General features: G+C 45.4%; 1 protein-coding gene across 1 annotated transcript in view; it reads left to right on the top strand.

Annotated features, from left to right (window-relative positions):
• The window catches only part of LOC138296482 (uncharacterized), a 1,064,486-nt gene that overhangs the window by 74,032 nt on the left and 966,761 nt on the right, over window positions 1-23,693 (top strand). The window contains exons 4-5 of the mRNA XM_069235627.1: window positions 12,258-12,409; window positions 20,694-20,867. Of these exons, the coding sequence (XP_069091728.1) occupies window positions 12,258-12,409; window positions 20,694-20,867 (326 nt within the window). The remainder of the gene's footprint in view (window positions 1-12,257; window positions 12,410-20,693; window positions 20,868-23,693) is intronic.

Here is a 23,693-nt window from a genome sequence, read left to right as displayed (position 1 = left end):
GCCTTTTTGAGACTTAAGGGGATATTTTCGCTCTACGCCCCCCTGGCCAGGAGGGTGCCAGACCAGGACCCGGAAATGGAAACCAGATCAGTACTCACTCTAGGTGACCGAGCGTGTCCGGGAGGCCGGGCGACCAAGACTATCAGGGAAACATGATTATCCGTATGGGCCACGATCACTCGTCAACCCAGATTTTCCCCGACCACGCCTCCACACCCATATGGGCTACCAAATGGACCTTGACTGGAGTAACTTATTTGTTGGCACCAGTTGTGCTACACAGTTTATTGTTGTTTTGGTTACTGTAAGTTTTATCACACCCTTACGTCTTTCTCTACACGTGCCATATCTTTCATGCTCAGGGCGGGGATTGTGGGGGGGGGGCCCGGGATGGGGAGGGTTCTTGACTCACAGGGGGATGCTATGGCGCAAAGTAAACCTAATGCCATAGCCATATATAATATTTTAACCTGGAATGTGAGAGGAATGGCTAATACCTCCAAATGCTGCAGAATATACAATTACCTTAAGCGCCATGCAATACACATAGCAATACTCCAAGAGACACACCTCACAGCTGATGAACTGGGCAGTATTGACAGGAAGTGGTCGGGAACGACATATGGCACTAAAACATCAGTATACGCAAGAGGGTTGTTGGTATGGATAGCCCCTGGGGTCCCCTATACAGTTAAGCGCACACAAATAGACAAGGATGGCAGATATGTTCACTTGGTAGGAGAATTAGATGGGAAACAACTGACCATAACAGGAATATATGCACCCAATATTAAACAGGGAGATTTCTTACTGTCCACCTATGCAGCTCTGTCATGGGATCTGTCAATACCCAGCATTTGGAGGGGGATTTCAATTGCGTGCCAGACGTAATCATAGATAGATCCCACCCTCTGCTCGAGGGCGGCCATAGTAGAAGACTCTTCCAAGCGCTGCGAACTTGGCTGATAGAGAGGAGACTCCACGACGTATGGAGGAGCTTACACCCCACAGACAGGGAATATTCCTTCTCCCCGGTGCACCACCTTCACACTCGGATAGATTTGCTACTATGCTCAAGCGAACTTACCCAACTCTTGGACAAGGCATCATACCTGGCTAAAACTATATCAGACCAATGCCCGCAAGTTGCCGTAGTGCGATGGGGCAGGTTGATTACATGCACTCCTACCTGGCACTTGCAGCCTTCCCTGCTACGGGATCCCCCCTTCCAAGCCGAGTTGGCAGAAGGAATAGACTCATACAAAGTCTGCATCATCGAGGGCAGTTGAGTGGGACGGACACAAGGTGGTAATACGGGGTTTATGTATGTCGACGTCTGGTGGAGATCGACGCACGCTGATCGCGGAGCTGCACAATGTTGAGAAGAGGTTGCGAGAGGCGGAGAATAGGGTAGAGACGGGCAGAGGAGACATGAGAGATATGACTGAATTAAAAAAACAATGGGTCGAGACTGATGCACGCTTGAGGAAATTTGACTACCGACACTATGGGGTGCGAATACATGCCGAGGGGGACTGTTCCAGCAGATTATTGTCCTGGCTGGTGAAAGGCAAACAACAACACTCCACCATAAACGCCATCCGTTTAGATGCAGGAAACATAGTCAATACACAGCTGGAGATCAATGAGGCCTTTAGACAATACTATGCCACTCTGTACAAGGCGGCCCCCCCCGCCCGAGGAACAGATGAGGGAATTTTTCCAGACATCCCAATTAACTCGTTTGATGGAAACACAATTATCAGATTTGGAGAAACCCATAGCAATGGACGAGATCCAGTAAGCCCTGAAACAAATGGCCCATAATAAAGCCCCGGGGGGGACGGTCTCCCGGCAGAGTATTATCAAATTTTCTCAACACAGACGGTAAAACCATATCTGGAAATGCTGCAAGAGGCATATGAATGGGGTCGCCTCCCAGTATCACAATGGGAAGCAATCATTGTGGTCCTCCACAAAAAAGGTTGCAACCCTCTAGATGTCCGGTCCTATCGGCCCCTGTCTCTGTTAAATTCTGACTGCAAATTTTTGGGGAAGGTTTTAGCATATCATCTCCATCCACTGATGCTGATATTAGTTCACCCAGATCAATCCGGTTTCATACCCGGCCGCAGCACCTATACTAATATCAGGTGCCTCTTAAGATTAATAGCTGAGACCCCGGAATTAGACCACTCACGAACGGCGGTTTCACTAGACGTAGAAAAAGCATCCGATCTGAATCCCTACCGGACTTACTACGACTACTAGATACATTTGGGGACATACCAGGCCTACGAGTAAACTGGTCGAAATCATGCCTGTTCCCGATGCAAATGATTCCGAACCCCCAGAGAGAAACATTCTCCACGCACAATTTACAGTGGTGTCACACCACCTTCAAATATTTAGGGGTGCAAATATACCATGACGAACTGGACCTCAGAGAGGGGAACTTAGACCGGACGATCAGATCTATAAGAGGCTCGATGCTCTTCTGGTGTTCACTTCCACTCTCACCCTTGGGGAGAGTATCAATAGTTAAAATGATCATATTACCTTGGATCTTATATTATTTCTCGGCTTTGCCACTAAAGCTCCCCAGGAATTACTTTGCGCCCCTATCCAGTCTGATGACGGAGTTGATATGGAGCGGGGGACGCCGCCGAGTGGCTCTAGCCAAGACTTATATGCCATTGGAAAAGAGGGGGATGGGTGTGCCGCAGTTTGAATTGTACTACGCAGCGGCACAGATACACTGGATTATGGACTGGATGTGTAATCCAGGCGGTTCGGAGGGGCAAATGGTGAACACCTTGCTGGGACACTCAGACGTATTAAGTTCGCTCATCAGCCGAGAAAATCCACCGCCCCACAGTAATACTCTGTTGGGAGTGGCAGAATGGGTGTGGCGCCGATATGTGATGATGAAGGGACAGACCCCGCCGTACTCACCCAGGATCCCATTGCTCGCCACCCCTGGAACAAACAGAATAAAAGGACAATTTAAATTAACCGCCTGGGTCGCTAAGGGTGTGCAAACAATTGGAGATATATTTGGGGAGAGACACCTCCTACCATGCGAGACACTGGCAAACACGTTCGATTTAGGCAGGGGTGAATTTCTCACACACAGGGCACTGCAACAGGTAGTGCGCAATACATGGGGGAACGGCAATAGTGAGCCACACACATCAACGGTACTCCACAAACTATTGCTGGATGCGGGCGCGCAATCCGATATATACTGGATATATAAGACATTACAGAATTACCCAGAGGAGGCTCAGACACAGGCAAAAATCAGGTGGGAGACGGCCTTGCTTTCACCTTTACCCACGCAAACTTGGAACACGGTGCTTGCAACTACACAAGAAGTATCGCGAAATTCCCGTTTCCGATACACTCAATTCAATTACCTACACCAGACATACCTTACTCCGGCTAGGATAAAGCATATGTTCCCACAATCTACCCCAGATTGCCCAAGATGCGGGACCCCGGAGGCTGACTTTCTACATATGACATGGAGTTGCCCACTGGTACTCCGCATATGGCAGGATGTAACGGCGCAAACGGCTATCTGGTCGGGATTACCCTTACTCCCAACTCCGGAATCCTGCCTATTGGGGGTGCGCCCACGACAAGGAAAGGATAGACAGAAACACCGGTGCACCGACCTTGCGTTCGTCTTACTCAAACGCTTAATAGAGATACCGTGGAAATCGCCCAGCACCCCAGATATACACCCATGGACATCAGTGATGTTGCATTGGGCTAAGGCAGAGGCACAGGTACTGCACACACTGCGCAACAGTGGGGTGGAGATCAGGGGGGCGGACATTTGGGATTCCCTCATAGAGCAGCTGGAACAAAAAGATGACACCCGGCCTCCCTGAACCAATACTATCTCATTAGTATATGTGTCTTCATTCCACCTCCCTCTTATTTCTGGGGTTCCCTTGCGATGTGCAGCCCATTCCCTCCTTCCCTTTCTCTCTTCCCGTCCCCCCTCCCCTGTGTCCCTCTCCCCCACTCCTCCCCAACCCCTCCCTTCTCGACACTCGCCTCCACACTTTCGGACACGTGTTGGGACCACCGACATGCAATTATTCTTTCAAATGGTGTTTCACTGTTAATCTTTTTCTTTTGAATGTTGATCGAGAGATCTGTTGATGCATCATGTAGACAGAAGAGATGTTCTAGATGTAAGATGACTCGACATAATAATTTGTTGTTATGACTAACTCACTGTAAAGAATTTGACAAAGTCAATAAACAGATTTTTTTTTAAAAAGAGGATATTTTCGCTCTAACACTTGTTCACCAAAGCAACAGTTGTGGGAATTTGCCACATAAAGACACTTAATTTGATGAACGTTAATATAAAATACTGTGCTATTCCCTACAAGTGAGGTTATCTAGTTGGATCTCTAAATTAACTCATTAAGGTCAATCAGGTTTCATACTTGGCAGGCAAAAAAGTTGTATCTGAGCACACTTTCGCCTTTTGGATAATCATAGGAAAACTGAGGCACCCATAAACGTGGTTAGGCTGGACACGCAAAAGGTATTTGTACCCTTGACTCGAAATGTTGGTTTTTAGAAAAGTACGGTTTGGGCAGCAATTTTTAAAAGCCGATTCAAAGTTTGTACTAGCCCTCTGACCTTAATTAAATAATCTCGTATTTCAGAAATAGGTAAAGGTCATAGGCAAGCCTGGTCCTTTTTAATTTGCTGGGATAATGTAAGAACTTCAGTTCCAGACAGGTCAAATAGTTAAAGGTGATTTATTGTAAAACAGCACAGCACTTCTTCCTCGTCATCTTCTTCTATCAGAATGCCCCCAACATTCCCCATGATTTCACCACCCTCTCCATTCTACATTCCATGTCCAGATTCCATAAAGGAAACCTACACCAACTTAATAACAAGATACAACAGATAACCATGTCCTCTTGTTGCTTTCTTTCCCTATGAGAAGCGTGATGTTATTAAAAATGATAATCCTTCGTTTTTTAATGTTTTTATTAAGATATTTCAACACATCCCAGCAAGTTATCAGAGAAGAAAACATAAACGCCGGTAGCCTTAACACAGAGGAAGAATAGCAGATGGTGAATAACATAGCACATGTACAGTTAGTAGTGATTGTAACCGTGTTATGTCCAATAATGGAAGGGCAGCATCATACAAATGCAGTAGAGTCCACACAAATGAAATATACAGATCAAAGAAATACTTGAGCAGAACTGCCCTCTTGAAGCATCAACAATGTAGGGAGCCCTGGCTCCCCTACTCATAACAGATGGGGAGAAGTAAAGGAATGTAACAGGGATCAGTAAAGGTTACTAAGGGGAATCAGCTGGAATAGGGCTCTGTGTTCCAACATCCAAGCTGACGCAGGGCTACTGGGGGGGTTGGGAGGTGGAAGCATCAACATGTACCTGACCCCACAATCCATCCAAAGGCCGGCTAACAAGATGGCATCCCATACAGACAAAATCTGGACTTTCTAAACCCCCCCAGGCCTCTTCCCTACAAATTGCTTCCCTTTCACAGTTCATGCATTTCGTCAATTCTAACCATTAGCGGTAAACATCCAGACCAAGGACTGACTTCGAATACATAGTCAATTGCCTGTGGTCAAGGATGAAAGCAGGATCTAAAAACCTATCAGTAGCCTTTCTGGTATCAAATGTTCATGAAGATCTAGCAAACACAAAGAGGCCTCAAAGGGAATTATCTATCTATGGCCCCATGAACCACTTGGAGGTCCATCGTCCAATGGTGTAGTGAAATCGGGCAAGACCAGACTATGTGGAAGAAATCTGCATCCTCATTGTTACAACTTGGGCACTCTGAGGGTGCAGTAGGAACCATAACATGTACATGACGGGGAGTTAGATAGTCCAGAAGAAGATAAAAGAGACGAACAAGCTTGAAGCAGGAATTACTCAATATTTTAGAACTGGATTCCAAGCCCCCCACTCCATGAAGAAACTGAGAGAGGTGACCCTAGATTTCCCTCCAAGCATGATTGGAGGAGTGCGAGAGAAGGCTGTGCTCCCTCCAACAAGGCCCTATAGAGTAACATAACCGCTTTTACTCAACCCGTAGTAAGGATGAGATGGCGCTGGAAGTCATGTTCAGGAGATTCCGTAACGCCGGTACCCCCCGACTCCCACATCTTACTCACCAAAGTGCCATGAAGAATGAAATGGACCACTGATATATCATATGACTCCTGGAGGTCTGAGAAAGGACACAGTCCCCCTACCCCTGCAAATAGATCACCCAGAACATCAATCCTAGCCGCCAGCCACTCATGGAGACCCGACCACCCTCCTGGATGGCCCCACCATTGAATCACCTCAAGAGGAAGCTTGTGGGAATATGGGGTTGGCGTACGAGGCCCAATCGTCCCACTCGGTTTGAACCAGGATATTCCAGGTCCGCACTCTGGATGCAGGGGTGGGCTTCAGGAAGAGTCCCAACAGACAGTACATGAAAGGAGAGCCACACTCAGCATTCCCCACCCCGTCCCATAAAAAAAGGCCCACCAATGCACCACCCACTGGAGCTGCGCCACCAGGTAGTATAATTCCAGGTCGGATGCTGCAACCTGCCCATCTGTCATGGGCAACCACAACTTCCAGAGTGCACCAATAAAGAGAAAGAAGCTGGTTATCATTATTCAGAAAGAAACGTGGGAGCAACTCCAATGGAACGGCTGCAAACAAGTAAAGAAGGTGCAGAAGTACAATCATTATGGAAACAGCATCAAGGCAACCGATCGAGAGAGGCAATGTAGCCTAGAAGGCAAAAGAGTGACAAAGCCCAGCTAACACACACCCATAACTCCCTTTGTACAGCAAACTGGGGAGCTGGAAACAACCACACCAAAGTATTGTATCGTGCCTCACTCCCATCTCAATGTTGGTGCTGTGAAAATGGGACCACAGTCAGGCGTATCCCCCCTCAAGGGATCGACACATGACTTGGTCCACTTGACCTCAAGACCAGAGTGAGCACCGAAGTCCGAATATGCCTCTGCAGCCACTAGAAGATCGTTGTCTCTCCCCCTAAGATACAACAACATATTGTCAGCGTATAAGGAAAGGAAAGTACAGTTAGAAGCAATGCTCAGGCCTTGGTAAGGTAGTCCCTGGTGAATTGTGCAGGCAAAGGGCTCCATGACCAATGCAAATAATAAAGGGGACGGGGGCAATCTTGCCAAGAAAGATTCCACCACAGAGGCCTCGGATACCAAGGGACTGGTGCGAATCCTGCCCAGTGGACCTGAATAAAGGAGCTTTGTCCATTTGACGAATGGCACTCCCAAGCCAATGCTAAGCATCGTAGCATATCAAAGTCCCAGCGGAGCGAATCAAATGCCTTTCCTAATACCGACTGAGATAACCAGGTGCTCTTGATGGGCCAAGGCCAGAAACAATTGCTGGATATTAGGCATAGTGTTGCGTGTGGGGACGAAGCCAGTTTGATCTGGGTGTACCAGGGAGCACATATGGGGAAGTAACCGCATTGCTAGGATTTTACTTAAAATTTTGTAATCTGCATTAAACAAAGAAAGAGGGTGGTAAAAATCAAGGAGAAGGGGGTCCTCATCTTTTTTAGGGAGTTATGCTATGGCTACTTTCAGCAATGAGGGCGGGAGTTGACCTTGCTGTTGAGAGTCATTGAATAGCGCCACCAGTCTAGGGATAAGATCAGTTGCAAAGGCAGCATAAAATTTGGAAACCCGTCAAGACCAGGCACCTTACCCCTCGCCATCTCCTTAATTACTTTCCGTGCTCCTGTTCAGTAGGAACCATAGTAACCACACCCAGGTGAGCCTTCAGTACTGGCTCAAGGGAGACTAGAGAAGGTCCTCAATGTAGTCTAACATTACCCTCTCATTACTTGCCACCCCCAAGGAGCACAGCTCCCATTAATGTTGCAGTAACACTGCATTGACCTCCTCCAGCGTAACAACATCACACCCTGAAGGACCTCATACTTGAAGTATAGAATGACCACTCCTGAGATCCCGCAATAGCACCCTGCCTGATTTACCCTGCTCTGCCTGTGCTTGAGCCGTGTACACCTTATAATCAAATTGGCGAAGGCGCTCCACAAGCTCAAACAGCTTCTCACGTCGTCCCTCCAGCAGGCGCTTCCCACCATCCGGAGCCTTATACGTATAAAGCCTACCAAGATGAACCTCAAGATCATGAAGTTCAGAGTGGTAGGAGTACACACGATCTTCTGGGTGATGAACCCACCATCAATCAACTAGATTCCAGTGCCCTGACCACAAACGGGTTGGTCAGGCCAGCCTTCCCGTAGGTGTGCCATGTAGGGGCAGATGTGAGCGATCCAGGCCTAAGTCCTCCAGACAGTTAAAATCTCCCCCTACCGCCCTCCAATAGGGGACCATAAGAGACACCAGTGGGAGCTAAGCTGGTAAGGAATGGCGATTTATCCACATTCATCACATAAATATTTAAGAAGGCAACATTTCTGCCATTGAGACTTTCCAAAACCATGACATAGCGACCTTCTGGGTCGGTAACCACCCTATGCATACGAAAGGGGACACCAGGTTTGATCCAAATAAGAGCACCCCGAAAAAAGGCAGAGTAAGAAGACCCGAAGTGTGCGACCCTTGGGTTCAGTAAGGTGGGTCTCCTGCAACATGGACCCCACGCTGTTTCAAACAAGGCAACACATTATAACGCTTAGAAGGGGAATAACTTAATTTGCATAGCCATGCATAACACATCAAAAAGAAACAGGACCACCCATAGGACCCACCAGAAAAAGAAACGCACAGTATCATGCAGGCCCCACTCCACCCAGAATACAGCACCATAGTCTCATATGTACCAAAATAGAAGCCCAAACAGGTCCCCCGACTCCACCCAAGAACTTAGACAAAGAACCATCCTGTTTAAACAATCCCATACACAGGTCCCAAAATGAACCGACTAAAGGCCAAAAGGCCAACAGGATCCGTAACAGAAGGATAAATGGGGGGTGATAGCCACCAGCAAGAGGTGGAGACCAACACTCAAGGAAATTAGTGTGGCAATACAAAATGCCCTGCCAGCCCCCACCAGCCCAGACCCCCCAAGCCCCTGAGATAAGAGGAGATAAAGACATATTAATGCACAGCCAATAAACCACCCCACCCCAGAAACATTTTGCATAAACAAGGAAAAACACTCAAGACTGGCCCAAATGAGTATAGAAAATCAGTTTGTCCACAGAACCAGGAATGACCCTCAGTAAAGCAGGCTCAATACAAGGAGTGGTGAAATCCTCAGAATCTGAAGTGGAGAAGCAGCTGTCCAATGATGTGGGACACCTGAGGTTGCCACCTGATACCGGAGTAGCAGTAGTCTCAACCACCCTCAACTGTTTCAGTGCCACCTGCGTTCTAATAGGGCACACCGCCCCTTATTGCCAAGAGCTTTGGCACTTGGGAAATGGAGACTGGGTAGGTCTAGTTGATTCAGGCCGCACCATGCCCTTGTCGTAGAGTTCGATCCAATCCCAGACCGCAGACGGATCAGTGAAAAAATGCGCTTTATAATCAGACTGGATCCGTAGGCGAGCAGGGAAGAGCAAGCAGTACAGCAGTTCCATTTGCGTAGTTTCATCTTGACCACTTTAAAGCATGCCCGCTGTGTTTGAACCTCGACTGTGAAGTCTGGGTATAGAGATACTTTGGCATTGTCCACCACAAATGGGCCTGCTGCAGAAGGTGATCCTGGTTTCGAAAATGCAGGAAGTGGGCCACCACTGGGCACGGTGGGGCCCTGGGACAAAGCTCCTGTGCAGGCACTCAGTGCACGCGTTCAAAGGCGTAACAGTTGGAGAGACCTTCAGGGGCCACAACCTCCTGGATCCAGGTCTCAAGGAAAGCCAGCAGGGAGTCCCCCTCAGCATGTTCAGGCAGCCCCACAATGCAAATATTATTATGTCTAGCCTAACCCTCCTGGTCATGCAGGCAAGCTGCCAAGCTCTTGGCCTGCACTTTAAGAGCAGAGATGTAGTGATCCGCCAGTTGAGCCCCTGAGGCTCAGGTCTGCACCGAGGTCAGCAGAGCAGCAACCTGTTCGGAAATCTTCTCCAAATCCTCACGGATCAGACCCCGTTCAACAGAGGGGAGTCGATTTTACCCTCCAAGCACTCACCAGAGGCATTGATGGTGGCCAAAAGTTTATTGAACTTGTCATCCATATATGCCGTGTTCACGCTGCTAGCATCTGCTTAATCCCTTGTCAGGTAGTGCTCACGGCCGTCTCATTCTTTGATCATGGAGTGCACCCCATGTTTGCACCAAGATAGAGCACTGAACCCCCAGGAAGAGGAGCAGATAAAAATTCAGGGAGATCCACCAGAGGGGGACAAGTCAGTAAAAGTTGTAGGGCATCAAGAAAGAGGGTAGGAGAACCCATATACTGGCAAATGAGGTGGGCGTTCTGCAAGAAGGCACGTCGATCACACACCTCTAAGTGCAAGAACAGAGACAGACAAGGAACATCTCTGAATGCTTAAAGAGTCCTCCACTACTTACACCAGGACATATGCTGGCCCCACATCCAGAGCACAATGGATGGCCTCATCGCCCCTGTTCATGCCCTCCACCAAGGGCCAACAGAAGAGAGACCACCAGCCAGGTACCGGAGCACAGGGGCTCCTGAAGTGGCATGGGGGACAAACAGAAGAACTTCTGGGAAATGGTAGCCCCCCCCAAAAAGAGACTGCTATGTGTGAAGGGTACAGTTTAAAACTATATGGCTGAGTTGCCACCAATGCACCCCTCCATAGGCCAATAGGGAGAGGTCAGCAGGTAATCACCAGTGTTCCAGGGGTTCCTTTTGAGGGCATGGTGTGGAAGTCAGTAGGACAAGGGCCCCCCAAGAAGAAGAAGAGCATAAAGGGCACCGGGCTTGTAAGAAAAAGACTCACTGCATGGCCCCAGGCAGTCCTGAAAGGCTCTAATGTGTTGGGTGGGTTCACAGCTCCGCGTCCGTGTGCTGGCCTCCGAAACCAGAGAAACCAAGTTGTCGGGGGCTTCCAGACCAGCTTAAAGGGAGGTCACACTTGCAGGAAATCACCACCCCAGCTGGGTGCACCAAGAGAGCATCCTCTGTGAACAAAGCAGGCCACCTTTTTTTGGGCAGACGCCATCACTGCAGTCGGAGGATTGTGATGGCCCCATGCCTGAGTTCACGGCCCCGGGACACTGCAACCAGGCATCTAAAGCATCCGGTATCTCAGAGAGCCTTCCCCGTGGAAGCAGGACGACAGTGGCTGCAATGGAGGGCTGGAGAGATTACGGGCAATGGTGAGCTCTGTCGCTCAGGTCCTCAGGGAATGGTCGCTGGCTCTGCCCCCGATAATCCTTAGGTTATTATAGATTTTTCAATTTATGGCCGTGGTTGTGCCCAAAGGTGACACTATGTTATACTGGTAGATTATTGCTATATTTGTTTTGCCACAGGAAAATTGCCAGGGGGTGCTGTCTAAGTTTCAGTTACCATATGGCAAAGGCGTATAGTGGCTTCAAAGTTTGAGGCCTATATCTCTGCAATGCTTCAGCTTGGTTTCATGAACGTCGTTTAGACCATCATGAAATCCAAGATGCTTAATTTTTTTAAGCTACAATTGGAAGTGATTAAATAACCCATGGATCAAAGTGATTATGAATTCCAAAAGTGTAAAGTGTCAAAAGCAGATGACTACAGTCTAGTCACACTTTGCAGTTGGTGTGGTGCAGGGTAATAAAAATATTTAAGCACAGTGTAATGGTTTCTGGGGATCAAATGCACCAGGGTGATATTGGTAGACAGAGATGAGGTACATAATTTAGGATAGTGATATGTAGCTGGCTGATCAGTCAGTCCTGTGCTTGTGATAATTCAGTCGAATAACTTAGTAGTCTAGAAATTATGTCTTCCACTGCAGTATAATGAGCAAAAAAATTGGAGCTGAATAATTCTGTATAAAAATGTTGTGGACATTCTCACATTGTCAAACGCTGCATAACCAGCCATAATTTCATTTTATATGTATACCTATTTCTTGATGCAGCATTTCTACTGGAAATTCTGCACATAGTATGCATTAAGCGATAGGCGTGGACTGACTAAGTGACTGCTCTGTGCAAAAGCATTTCTTGAATTGAAAAAACAGAAGGTGTAGAAGCGGTATCTGTTAACCACGTTCATGTGTCTCTGCTTCAGATTTTAAAAAGGCCTACACACGTAATCAGCCCCGACTTCCTGCAACAAAGATCTGCCATCCTGGACTCGGATATTGTCAATGAACACGAGGCGTTGGTTCTAGATTGGATCAAGACCATTGACCAAATCCTGATGGAAGCGGTGGATGAAAGGTAAGGCTGGAGAAATGTCAAGACACATTTATATCAACGGAACGGTCATGACTTTGCTCATCTGATATTAAATTTGGGGCAAACTCTCCAAATCAAAACAAGCACAAACGCGTTTTGAAGTCATGTTGTACGCTTAAATAATACCATGCTCCACATGTGGCAATGCCAAATACACATTCGCTCCATTAAAATATCTAGGAGCAGTCATCAAAACCTTCAACGCAAAGGTCGTACAAGTTGAGTGTCATTGTCTGCCTGGTTGTAAAGTTTTAATGAAAGCTTTATTAACAATTGCTCATTGAACGGTTAAAGAGAACATCCAGTTCATTTTAAAGCAGGATTTACTACTTATAACCTTTGTTTCAGAGCCAATTACTTTAACTCTTTCCAGGCTAACACGCTGCTGTTGTGATTGCCTGGGCAAGTGGCGGCTGGTGATCTTTGAATATGGTGGGCGCAATACTTGTCACACGCCACATTTTTTTAACAAAATCTGCCTTTGGTGTTGCTTATATGTTAAGAATTTTAACCTGCGCGACAATGCCAGCATTTTTCATAGTTACCCCCTTATGCCTAGAATTACAGACAGTATGCCAGTACTAGAAAGTGGGCATTGATATTGCCCATGGTTAATGGATAATCCATATAAAACAAATAACTCCAGTATGTCAGGACCAGCATTTTATTATAGTTTGCTTTTCCCAGTCTGAACCCCAGTCTCGATACACCATCGGTACCCTCTCTGAGATCACGAAATACCTCCAGTATGCTAACAGCAGCATTTTATCATAGATGTGCATAGATGTGCCCTTATGCCAAGTATTACTTCCAGTATGTCAGGGCCTGCATTTTGGCTTGGGTACCTTACCTCGTGCCGAGGTCTGCCTCTAATATGCCAGATAAAGCATGCGTTCTTGGGTGCCTCCATAAGCCAAGAATTGTATTGAGTATGTCTTGGCCAGCGGGTCACAAACATAAAAAATGCTAACACCAATACTCTCGCTCACACTAACTTCCTCTGTCAATCACTCACTCTCCACTTCACTCACTCTAATATACTCACACTCTCTCACTTACTCATTCTCATCCGTGCTCTCTCACACTCAAAGTGCTCACACTCTAATGCTCATTGAGTCTCACTGTTACTCACAAAACTCACTTACACACACTCACTCACAATCACTCAGAGCGTTGACCAATGTGAGGCATTAGTAGCATACATTTAAAAATAAAGTCTTGTGCCTGTCCCAGAATTTCTGGGCCCCTGGCTGTTCTGTTCCATAGGTTTGTTGTCCGTAATGCGATCTGCTGGGGAGGGGCAGTGTAAAGGCAAGGATGGTCGATCCAGGTGATTGGCATTGAATGCAAGCAGCATCAGTTGAAGTCCAGTGCACCTGTCAGGTTGGACATGTCTCTGACTGTGGCCAACCTGACATGCACACTTCACACTTCAAACCAGTGCTCCGTTTGGGAGCCAGGGGGAGCACAACACAGCCCGACTGGTCTTCTTTGGAGCGCTAGGCTCACCCATTCAAACTAATCCTTGCTTTGCTGTCATGCAGCTTTAAGTATAAAAAGCATAAGAGCAAAGCCTGAATTGATTTGTGCAGACCAGCCGGTACCTGCGGGCCTGCACTTTCAAGGCAGTGCAGGGGTGGAATGATTAACGATATGACCAATCGCTGCGTTGCTTTATTTAAAAGCCACACAGTGATTGGCAGTTGCGGCTCGCTTCGCTCAAAAGGAGCGGGGTGGTGCAGCGCGTGGGTGTGTGTGGGAGGCCGACCTAAAATGTAATAAAATTGAACTGAAAAAAAAATCAACACTTACCTTTATTGACGCCATCCTGCGCTCCTCTTCCCTGCTGGCTGCATGCAGGCACAGGCCCGAGACGGCCGGCCAAACATATATGTGCAGTGAGGGGGAGTGCTGAGCACTCCCCATCACAGCTCCTCATCCCAGATACCCCCTCTACTTTCACAATGAGAGGATAATAAACATAGTTTATTATTATGGTGACCAGACGTCCCAGATTTCCCTGGACAGTACCGATGTCCCAATGCTTCTCTTAATTTTAAATAAATGTCCCGGTTTTTGGGACAAAGGTCAGATCTTTAAAGAAATGTTCAGTTTTTTTGGACAAAGGCCAGATCACCTAGGGAAGCATAAGTTAGAGACACCTACAAAGTATGAAATAATTAAAGTAATTTATCTGTGACTGTCAGGCAACACAGTCCCCTGTTTGCTCCAAGCAGAGAGATGGAATCAGGAGCAGAGAGAGGTTGGTTGGTGGGGGGGGTTGGGGGTGCAGGGTGGGAGGTCAAACCATAGCTAATTTTATATATGTAGTCTTTTAAAACTGTGTGTGTGTATATATATATATGTGCGTGTGTTTATATACACATATTTATATATTAACACACACCTGTTAGCGACACATTCACAAAACAATACGCAAAAAAATGGGACAGGCCAGATATACAAGTGGGAGTAATGTCTTTAGTCCTTCTTTTATGTCTGACCTGTCCCGGTTTTCGCTCCTCAAAATCTGGTCACCCAATTTATTATCCCCTCGTTGTGAAAGTTTTGCAGCTTCTGCTGCTGGCGGGAGTGGGGGGGGGGTGACGCCCCTCTGCCCTGACGGAGGACCCGCCCCTTATTGACAGCACAGCTCTTCAACTCATGCACAGGGCGAGGGATGGCACTCTGCATGCGGGGAGTGACTAGTTGCCTTCTTGTCTCGCGTCATGCAGACTTAGGCAAATGTGTTCTATTGTGGTGCAGGTTCATTTCTTCCTCCACTTCGAGAGCTAAGGGACTAGTAAACTGTTCTTTGGTTCTTTTAGAACTCTGCTACTTTATTCACATAATATTTATAGATGGAGGGCTCTTTTGACTGGCATCGCTTGTTATGCCCTTCAGGTTCACCGGACCAGGCCCCTGAAATTGGTCAGGAAGTCTTTCCTTTCCAGAGCCACTCAGCTTCCATACCCTGAGGCTAAATGACAGACTTCTTTTTACCGTCATTAAAATTAGAGGGGACACAGTCTACAAATCAGCAGCGTGTTCTTCACATGAGTGTAAATCTGAGCACTAATAATTAGCTGAGGAGCCAGTAGCAGGAAGACAGCTGCTGGTCATGCACGCGCAGCCGGTGGATGCCTGTATACATGCGCTCCTCTCTGTCACCTCTAGGGGCTGCACGTGTGCCGGTGCCAGGCTTGTGCAATGAATGCAACTGGTGCTCATGTAAAGTGCCCCAACGCCCTTGGGCCGAATTTGTGCTATGCACAGCTGCAAAAACACTACTCTCAAAGTCTGCTGTCCCCTTGAACACCCTTTGACTTCTGCTGCGCAAAATCTTAGATGCTCCACTAGTGCGGATGAGAATCTCCCCTGCCTCTTTTTATCAGAAACAAAATAACCAAATACATCCAACAAAGAAACCTCCGCTCAAGATTGGCACCCCGCCTTAGAACACCACCATACAAGAAAAAGACTATAGGTGGTACATCCTTCTCCGTTCAAGCAGCCAAACTATGGAGTTCATTACCCCCAACTATAAGAGCCACAGATAACTTTCTTGTCTTCAGAAAACTACTCAAGAGTTGGCTCTTTCCTTCATAACCACCATATTCAAACAACTATGGACTGCATATGCCTATGTTGATAAATATTTTTTCTGATTATGTGTATATTTCTAGTTATGTATAGTTCTTTAGAAAATATGTATCGGTACTATGTCATAACAATAAAATACACACATACTCTTTAAACCTGTTTGACTAAGTATATATACCCATGGTTCTAATTATGTATTGTATGCACATATATGTTTGCATATGTGTGTGTGTATTAATGTGTGTGTGTGTGTGTGTGTATATATATATATATGTATGTGTGTATGTATCTGTGTATGTTGTTCTGTGCTTGCAATGTTCGTGGGTCATTGCATGGCTCCTGGGTGGGTTGTTATATACTAGATATCTATGAATCCCTGCTCTCATCTTATCACACTTATCTACCCATCATCATATGTCATGTCTTTATCAATCTACCCTCCATTCCCACTCTGACTCATCCCAAATCCATTCTACTACTTTCATCTCCTAAATAACTCTGCCTAAGCTCTTCCCTCCACTTCCACATCTAACTCACCAAACCTCACTCTACTATCATAACCTTCCAAACAAACCTACTAAATTTGCTCTCATTTATTTCACCCTGCTACTATGATCTCCCTAACCCTTCCACAGACTCTTCCCTCCTCCATCCCCCTTTACTCATCCCAAGCCTTTGGGATGAGTAAATGAGGGATATACTCCCAATTAACACTTCTGGATTTCTTTCCTCCCCCACCCCTCCATTACTCTAGTCAATCTAACTAACAAACTCTCATATCCGCGGCTCAAATTAACTCATAATAATACTAAAACTGTACTTGTATTTCCCGATACTAATCCATCACTAATTCTTGTTGGGTTCCGGAGTAGTGTGCTACTCGCCGAAAAGCGCTTTGATGCCTCGTCAGGGGTAGTAAGCGCTATATAAATACTATTACAATACAATACAATGGGAAATGGACGCCAAGGAACTGCTGCGCCTTCTACCTTGTTCTTCACAATGGCCCGCCCTCACTTATTTGCACTACGTATAGATTCCTCCTGGGTCTGCTTTATTCCTCGAACCCTTTTAAAAACGAAATAAGGGCACAAAAGCATCACACTGTGCAGGAGATGGACTCGTTCTGTATTTTTTGATCCACAATGCTTTATTTGTCGCACTGTACAATTCGCTCACTTCAATAAGTATTGGACATAGTTAATGTAGTAATATATGGGCAAGTTTTCATGTTTAAATATTTAAAGGCTACATTTCAAAATTGCCTCATTAACGACCTTGCTTTCTCACTATATTCTTTATTAAAATTTGCTTTAACGTGCACCATTTTCCACTCCTTTTTTCAAAATCTCCTTGGGGTAGGGGAAGAACCACCGGACCCTCCTTCTGTCAGCTGGGCGTGCTCACTTCACACACGCCCTATGTAAGACCCAGCCCCAACTTAGAAATGTCTGCAGCTGCCACTGCAATCTCTCACAACTGCCGATGGACATGGGGCTGTGTTTTGAACTCCTGGTGTACAAGCACTCTGCTTTAATATATAGGATCCAGTAAGTCCCTGAGGCCTAGAGGCCCTGGTGCAACTGTACCTGCTGCACCATTGATTACTACACCCATGACTTACTCCCACTTCCTCTTGCAGTCTCCCTCTCACTCGCTGCTTCTAACTCACTCATACTCCTACACCTACATATTCCTACTCTCTCTCACTGATTCTCACTTTCGCTCTCAACACACTAACACACTTCCTCTCAATCTCATTCATTTTCAGCCACTCATAAACACCCTCACACATGCACAAAGAAACAACTCCGTGTTTTTTCTTTACTTAAATTGCTTCCTTTGCTGGAGACTCGGGGGATCCATGGCAGCAGCAGGGCAGGCACCTGGACAACGGATCCAGCACGGCTTGGTTTCCAATGAAGAGGAGGACAAGCAGTAGAGCTAGAATAAAAACGTGTAAAACCCAACTTAACCCTCTAGCCCAGCTTCTTGATGGGACTGGAAGCTCAGCCATTTCAGAACCTGGGACAGTGCTTGGGATCCTGTCCTTCCTACTCGGTGTGACTCCTCAGTGGCCCCACAGATGCACTAATATGCGCCCTGTCATCTCCATTTTAGCAGGTATAGGGTCAGATTTAAGAGCACCTTCTGCCATATATGAGCATACTAGCGTCATTTTTTTTGTTGCTAATGTGGCGATATTATGGCAAAATGCCACACCTTAATTGCAAAGTGGCGCAATGCTTGCATTGTGCCACTTTGTAACCCCTTGCACCACATTATGCCTGCACCAGGAATAATGTATGCACGGGGCTGAAAAATGGCGCAAAGAAATCTAAAAACATTTCTTTGCACAATTTGTTGCAGCATTTTTATCGCCTGCAGAGCAGGCATTAAAAGGAAGCACAGCATAATTTATAATGGGCCTCAATGTGCTTTGCAGGATTAGCATCAACACTTTTTATGCTAATCTTGCAAAGTGCCAAACTAGCGCCCAAAATGTTGATGCTTGTTCCCTAACTACCAACATGGTGTGCAGTATCTTAAATACGGCGCACACATGGTGGTGTTAGGTGGGGCGCTACGAGGTGCAAGAAAAGTGGTGCTGCATTGGATGCAGCACCACTTTTCTCAAATCTGCCCCTTAGTGGGCTACCTGTGGCATGCTCCATGTCTGCTAAACTAGATGACTTGTGCCTGTGTGAGGGGATCGTAGTTGAATTACACCCCTCAAACGTGTAATCCAGACATCTACCCACAGAGTGTAGTGCTTTTAAACAGCCCTCCCTAGATGGATCACGCCTCACAGCCTTCTCAGCCCTCTCCTCCACCTGTCACCAGGGGCCTGGAGAGATTGACAGGGCTGAGTTTGAAAATGACAGTATTCGTGAAATCACAAAAGTTGTCTTTTTTATGAACACCTCTACGCTCGTTAAATAATTAGCAGTTGTGGACATGTAAAAGACGGTAAGTGGGGGCTCACAGGAGACAGGGCTGCACCCTGAGGACCCTTTTAAGGAGTTGCCACTGCCTGTATGATTGTATAAAACAGGACATATTATTATTATATATATATATATAAATATATAACACACATACATTTATGTATTTATGTATGTATACATATAGGTGGTTTCTATTGTTACAAAACAAGAGAGAAAATGACAGTGCTATTTAGTTTACATTGCTGTGCCTTTGTGTTTCTATTTTTAAAGTTGTACATATGGAACACAATATTACATTTACTGTTTGTGCCTATGTATACTTTGAATATATTATGCATTGTGTATTATACAGTTTATATTATTCTTTATTTTTCTAAGACTACAAAAAATAGTGTGGAGTCCTTGCAAACATTTTAGTTACTTTTGTAGAAAAAAATGTGGATAACTGTGTGAGTTCAGGTTACACTGTATGTCATGTGAGATGAAGATCGTACCGAATTTAGATGGTATGGTATCAGAATATCATGGCCTGAACTTAGTTTGACAAAAATATTGTCTCCAAAATATAATTTACTGTAAAATTGTCTGTCGGGAGGATTAGTTGGGAAAGGAGGAGTATGGCAAGTGTAGCTGTAAGAGGTAGCACAAAACAGTATTTCATTTTAAAACAAGCCATGTACTGTGCCCCAGCCCACCAGTTCCAAGACTAATGTAATTCCATCTGCATGTCTCTTTGCAACCTTAAACAGCTGTTGTTTGTATCGCAAGCAGAGGTACCAGACATAAACTGAAATCACTCCTCTAACTGAAGCTTCCCAGTCACCTCCGCGATGTTTCTTAACAACTTTGGATAAAACAGCAAACATTTTGTGATTGGACGTTGATCTCTGCCCCACACACTACCATGCATGCCCCCTCTTTCTCTGGAGATGTGGCTGTATCTATCTTCATGGAGGCTAAAATAAAGGGGTGTCTACTTATTACAGTGTCATACAGTCGCGCCTACACACCCCCATGGAGTTTTCAATGTCTCAAACTTTGGAAGCAGATTGATGAGATAAGATTGGTGTTCTGCAGCCACAAGTTGCCTTCAGGTAATACGTCTTGTACACGTAGAACTGACAGCATAGGTGAACTCACTATTGAGAAATAATAAGGTTAAAGAACTCACATGTGCAAGTGAACACATACAAATTGTGTGATCTAGGGCACGCCCCCTGAAACCCAAACAATGGCTTATGAAAACCTCATGGAGTACACCAGAGTAGAGTGTGTTAGCAGCTCACTGGAATTGAGGTAAGAAAAATGGGGTCAGAAAATCCTAACTCTATAGTCTTGTAAGCACTAGAGCACCTGCATCAGTTTATGGTGACTGCACAGAGAGGTCTTTCTTTAAGAATTGAGGTGTATCTGCCTGGTAGTTGCAGACATACCTCAGATCGATGGCTGTGACACTGTAGAGTAGCACTCCGCTAATCCCAGCTACCGGTAAGTGCAAAGAAGGCCGGGCTTCAACAAAACAACAGTTCATGCACACACTGAACATATCACCCACAGCATACGGGTCATAACATTTGGAACACGCTGTCATTGAACCGGCCCTTGTCTGGAAATATATGTAAAAACAACACGCCTATTGTTTCATCTTTTACACTTATCACAATGTACGCAGAACATGTTTTGGCCATACGTAATCTGTACTTCATTACATTTAGAGTGCTGGACATAACCACCACCCCTCTGACGGAACTAGACCGCTGGCATAGGAGGCACAAGATCCTGGGGTCCATCACAGAGCAGCTGAGAGGAAAGGAGTGCAAGACGGTGATTGGACTGCTGATCTCGGCCAAGTCAAGGCTTCTGAAGAAGTGGAAGTCTGTAGACATAAGGTAAGACTTTAGGAGATTTGAAAAGTCATTTAGGATGGCATGGTAAGTGTCACTAATTTGGAGTGTGCCTCACAGTTTGGACTCTTTATAGCCTTAATATCCTCAAAGTCTTGGTGCAGAACAGCTGGGATCCACGTTGAAATATGGTGCTGTGTTCAAAACCATCAAATCTTATACCAGTAAGCAGTAAAACCCAGGGATCTTTGTATACATTTTCCCAGCCCCGTCTTCCAATCCGGGCTTACAGTTCTCTGGAAATTATCAGCTTTTTGGGTCACATTTGTGAATGGTTGGATATCTGTTTTCACGTTCTGCACAATAAAGCTTTGAAATAGGTTATATAATTTAAAACAAATACGCGATCCTCAAGCAGTGAAAAATATGATTGACATATGATTGATATATAAATATATATACAGTATGAAGGAAAGCAAATACATTGAAAGAATGCAAAAATAAAACAAGCACTGGTAAAGCCGACTTGTATGACCTTGACAAGCCTGGCATTTGTTTCAAACATAATCAATAGATGTTACACATCTACAGATAATTTACAGCAAAAATACCTTTAATTACAGCGGCATGCATATATTTGTAAATAAGTAAGCCAATAATGACACACTGCAAAAGAAAATTACAAAAGAAAGGAAATCAAAGCAGAAGTGAAGGCAGAGTTTGGCCTACCAGTCTTGACACAGAAGTGCATTTCTCTTTAGGCAGGTCTGCACATGCACCACAGCAAACTGTTGTGCCATCACTTACAGTGAAGAGAGATAATGGCTGATTTGGGCAGAACGGTAGCGTGTGGTAAACTGATGAGCCTTTTTCCTATTTAGTGTAAATCATTTCAGTGGATAAGAAGAAATTAAAGGAAATCCAAATTTGTATATCTAGGGTCGCAACGACCTCGCGAATACCAACGATCTTGTGCAGAGATCTGATTGGCTGCCAACATTTCAACCAGGAAGTGTTGGCAGCTATTTTGAGACTCGACTTCAACCTGTGGCTTTCCTCAAGGCTTTGTTCCATAATATGTTTGAAATATGCAGTTTCTTATTTTCTATGTAAAATCAATAGTTATTGGAAAATCTTATTGAGTAGTCTCATGTGGTCCTGTTGTAACGTCCCCGCAGGCACTTAAGGGGAAAAACACGTGTTAGCTGGAATTCATATTAAAGGAACGTTATTTTGAATATACAATGTACGAACAATCAAATCATACTTTGGAAATAAGATTTTGCTACAATACCAAGAGTGAAGAAACTCTGATCTTTGATGAAATCCAAAATAATCAATACGAACTGTGCGACAAACTTTTTGGATCTTTTGCATAGCTTGTAAGAAATACTTCAACAAACATATACGACAAATGGAAGTGTTTTCAGATTTATTCCAGAAAATTTTGAAAATTGACATTAGGAAAACAGGTACTCTCTTGAAAACTGATTTACATAAATTGGAGGCAGTAGTCCAAACCCCCTGGAGTATTACAGGTTTTCCCCAGGAAACATACTAGAATGAACACGCTATAAGCAGGCATTAGTGGGGGAAGTAGGGGAGGGTTAGGCCTACAGTGCACGTCAATACTCTCCGTACCCTGTTGCACCGTTCATTGCAGAAGATGTCACCATTACCGAATAGTGTTGCCTTCTGGTGTGGTTCTTGTCGTCATCCCCTTTTCCTCCACCATCCTCGGTACAGTAAGATTCTTTCCGTGTTTCACATACCCACTCATGACCTGTCAGACCTTTTTATTAGGACTTATTAATTCCCAGGTGAGGGCCCCCTGTTATCTGCCACCCCTTCCCATCAGTTACGAGTATTGCTCTGGCAAAATAGTTCCTCCTTATATCAACTTTCTGGTTTTTTAGTAGATTTTCGTATCAGTAACTCTAATTGTTAATTCATGTCATCTTTGTGATCCCAATTAGCTTCCTGTAACATGGAACAGTCTTAAGGGAGGCTAGGGGCCCATTTAGGACATGGTCAAAGAATATCTGTGGGTTATGGGAGACTCAGGGGGCCCATATCACATTCTGCAGTCGGTCCATCTTTTTATGTTACACTACTGCCGCATGTTGTCAACGCCAAGAGAAGCAACACACTGTGGTATTATTAATAAATAACTATGTGCATTTACAGAAAATAACATAAATCATGCAACCGAAGCCAAATGCAAAAAAACAAATGGAACTTGTTTTACTCCATCATCAGTGTCATCAGTTCAAGTTAGAAGCGTTGAAAAACTACTAAATGCTGTGGGTGATCCCAGAACTTGAAGGATGCCAAGCTATAAACGGGGCTCAGCCAAGCAAGCCTGCGGCTGATGAGGGCTTCCCAAAGGCCATTTGTGTAGCGCAGAATAAAATGCACTGGCATAATAAATGGGCCGTGACTGTGAGGTAACATTGAGCAACATAAACAGGTAAATGTTAAAATATTTGAAAAAATGAGGTTTGGAGTCAGGATAAAATAGAACTAAAAGGTAGAACAGCAAGATGTAATGACAAAGAAAGAGAGTAGTAGAAAACTGCACTATAAAATTGGAGAAACCAGTGTGAGGAAAGGGCTAAGGTTGGAGTAAGGGTGAGGTTAGGGACGAGTTTAGGGCTATGTTTGGGGGTTAGAATTGAGTAAGGTTTGGTGGGACGGATGATGTAAGATTTACGGTCCAGTTCCTTTAGCTTAACCTCAGCCATCTGCTTTTTCCTAGCCCTGGCTGTGCCTAAGCAGGCTATGCACTCTCTTTCAGAGGGAGCAGCCAGGTTGCAGCTTGGCATGTTCACACAGGGCAGACCCCTGTTTAACCAGAGGCTGTAGTGCTTA

This window comes from Pleurodeles waltl, chromosome 5 (assembly GCF_031143425.1).
Source record: "Pleurodeles waltl isolate 20211129_DDA chromosome 5, aPleWal1.hap1.20221129, whole genome shotgun sequence".
Lineage (NCBI taxonomy): Eukaryota > Metazoa > Chordata > Amphibia > Caudata > Salamandridae > Pleurodeles > Pleurodeles waltl.
Note: the sequence above shows the minus strand (reverse complement) of the source record. Positions and strands in the feature narration are given on the sequence as shown.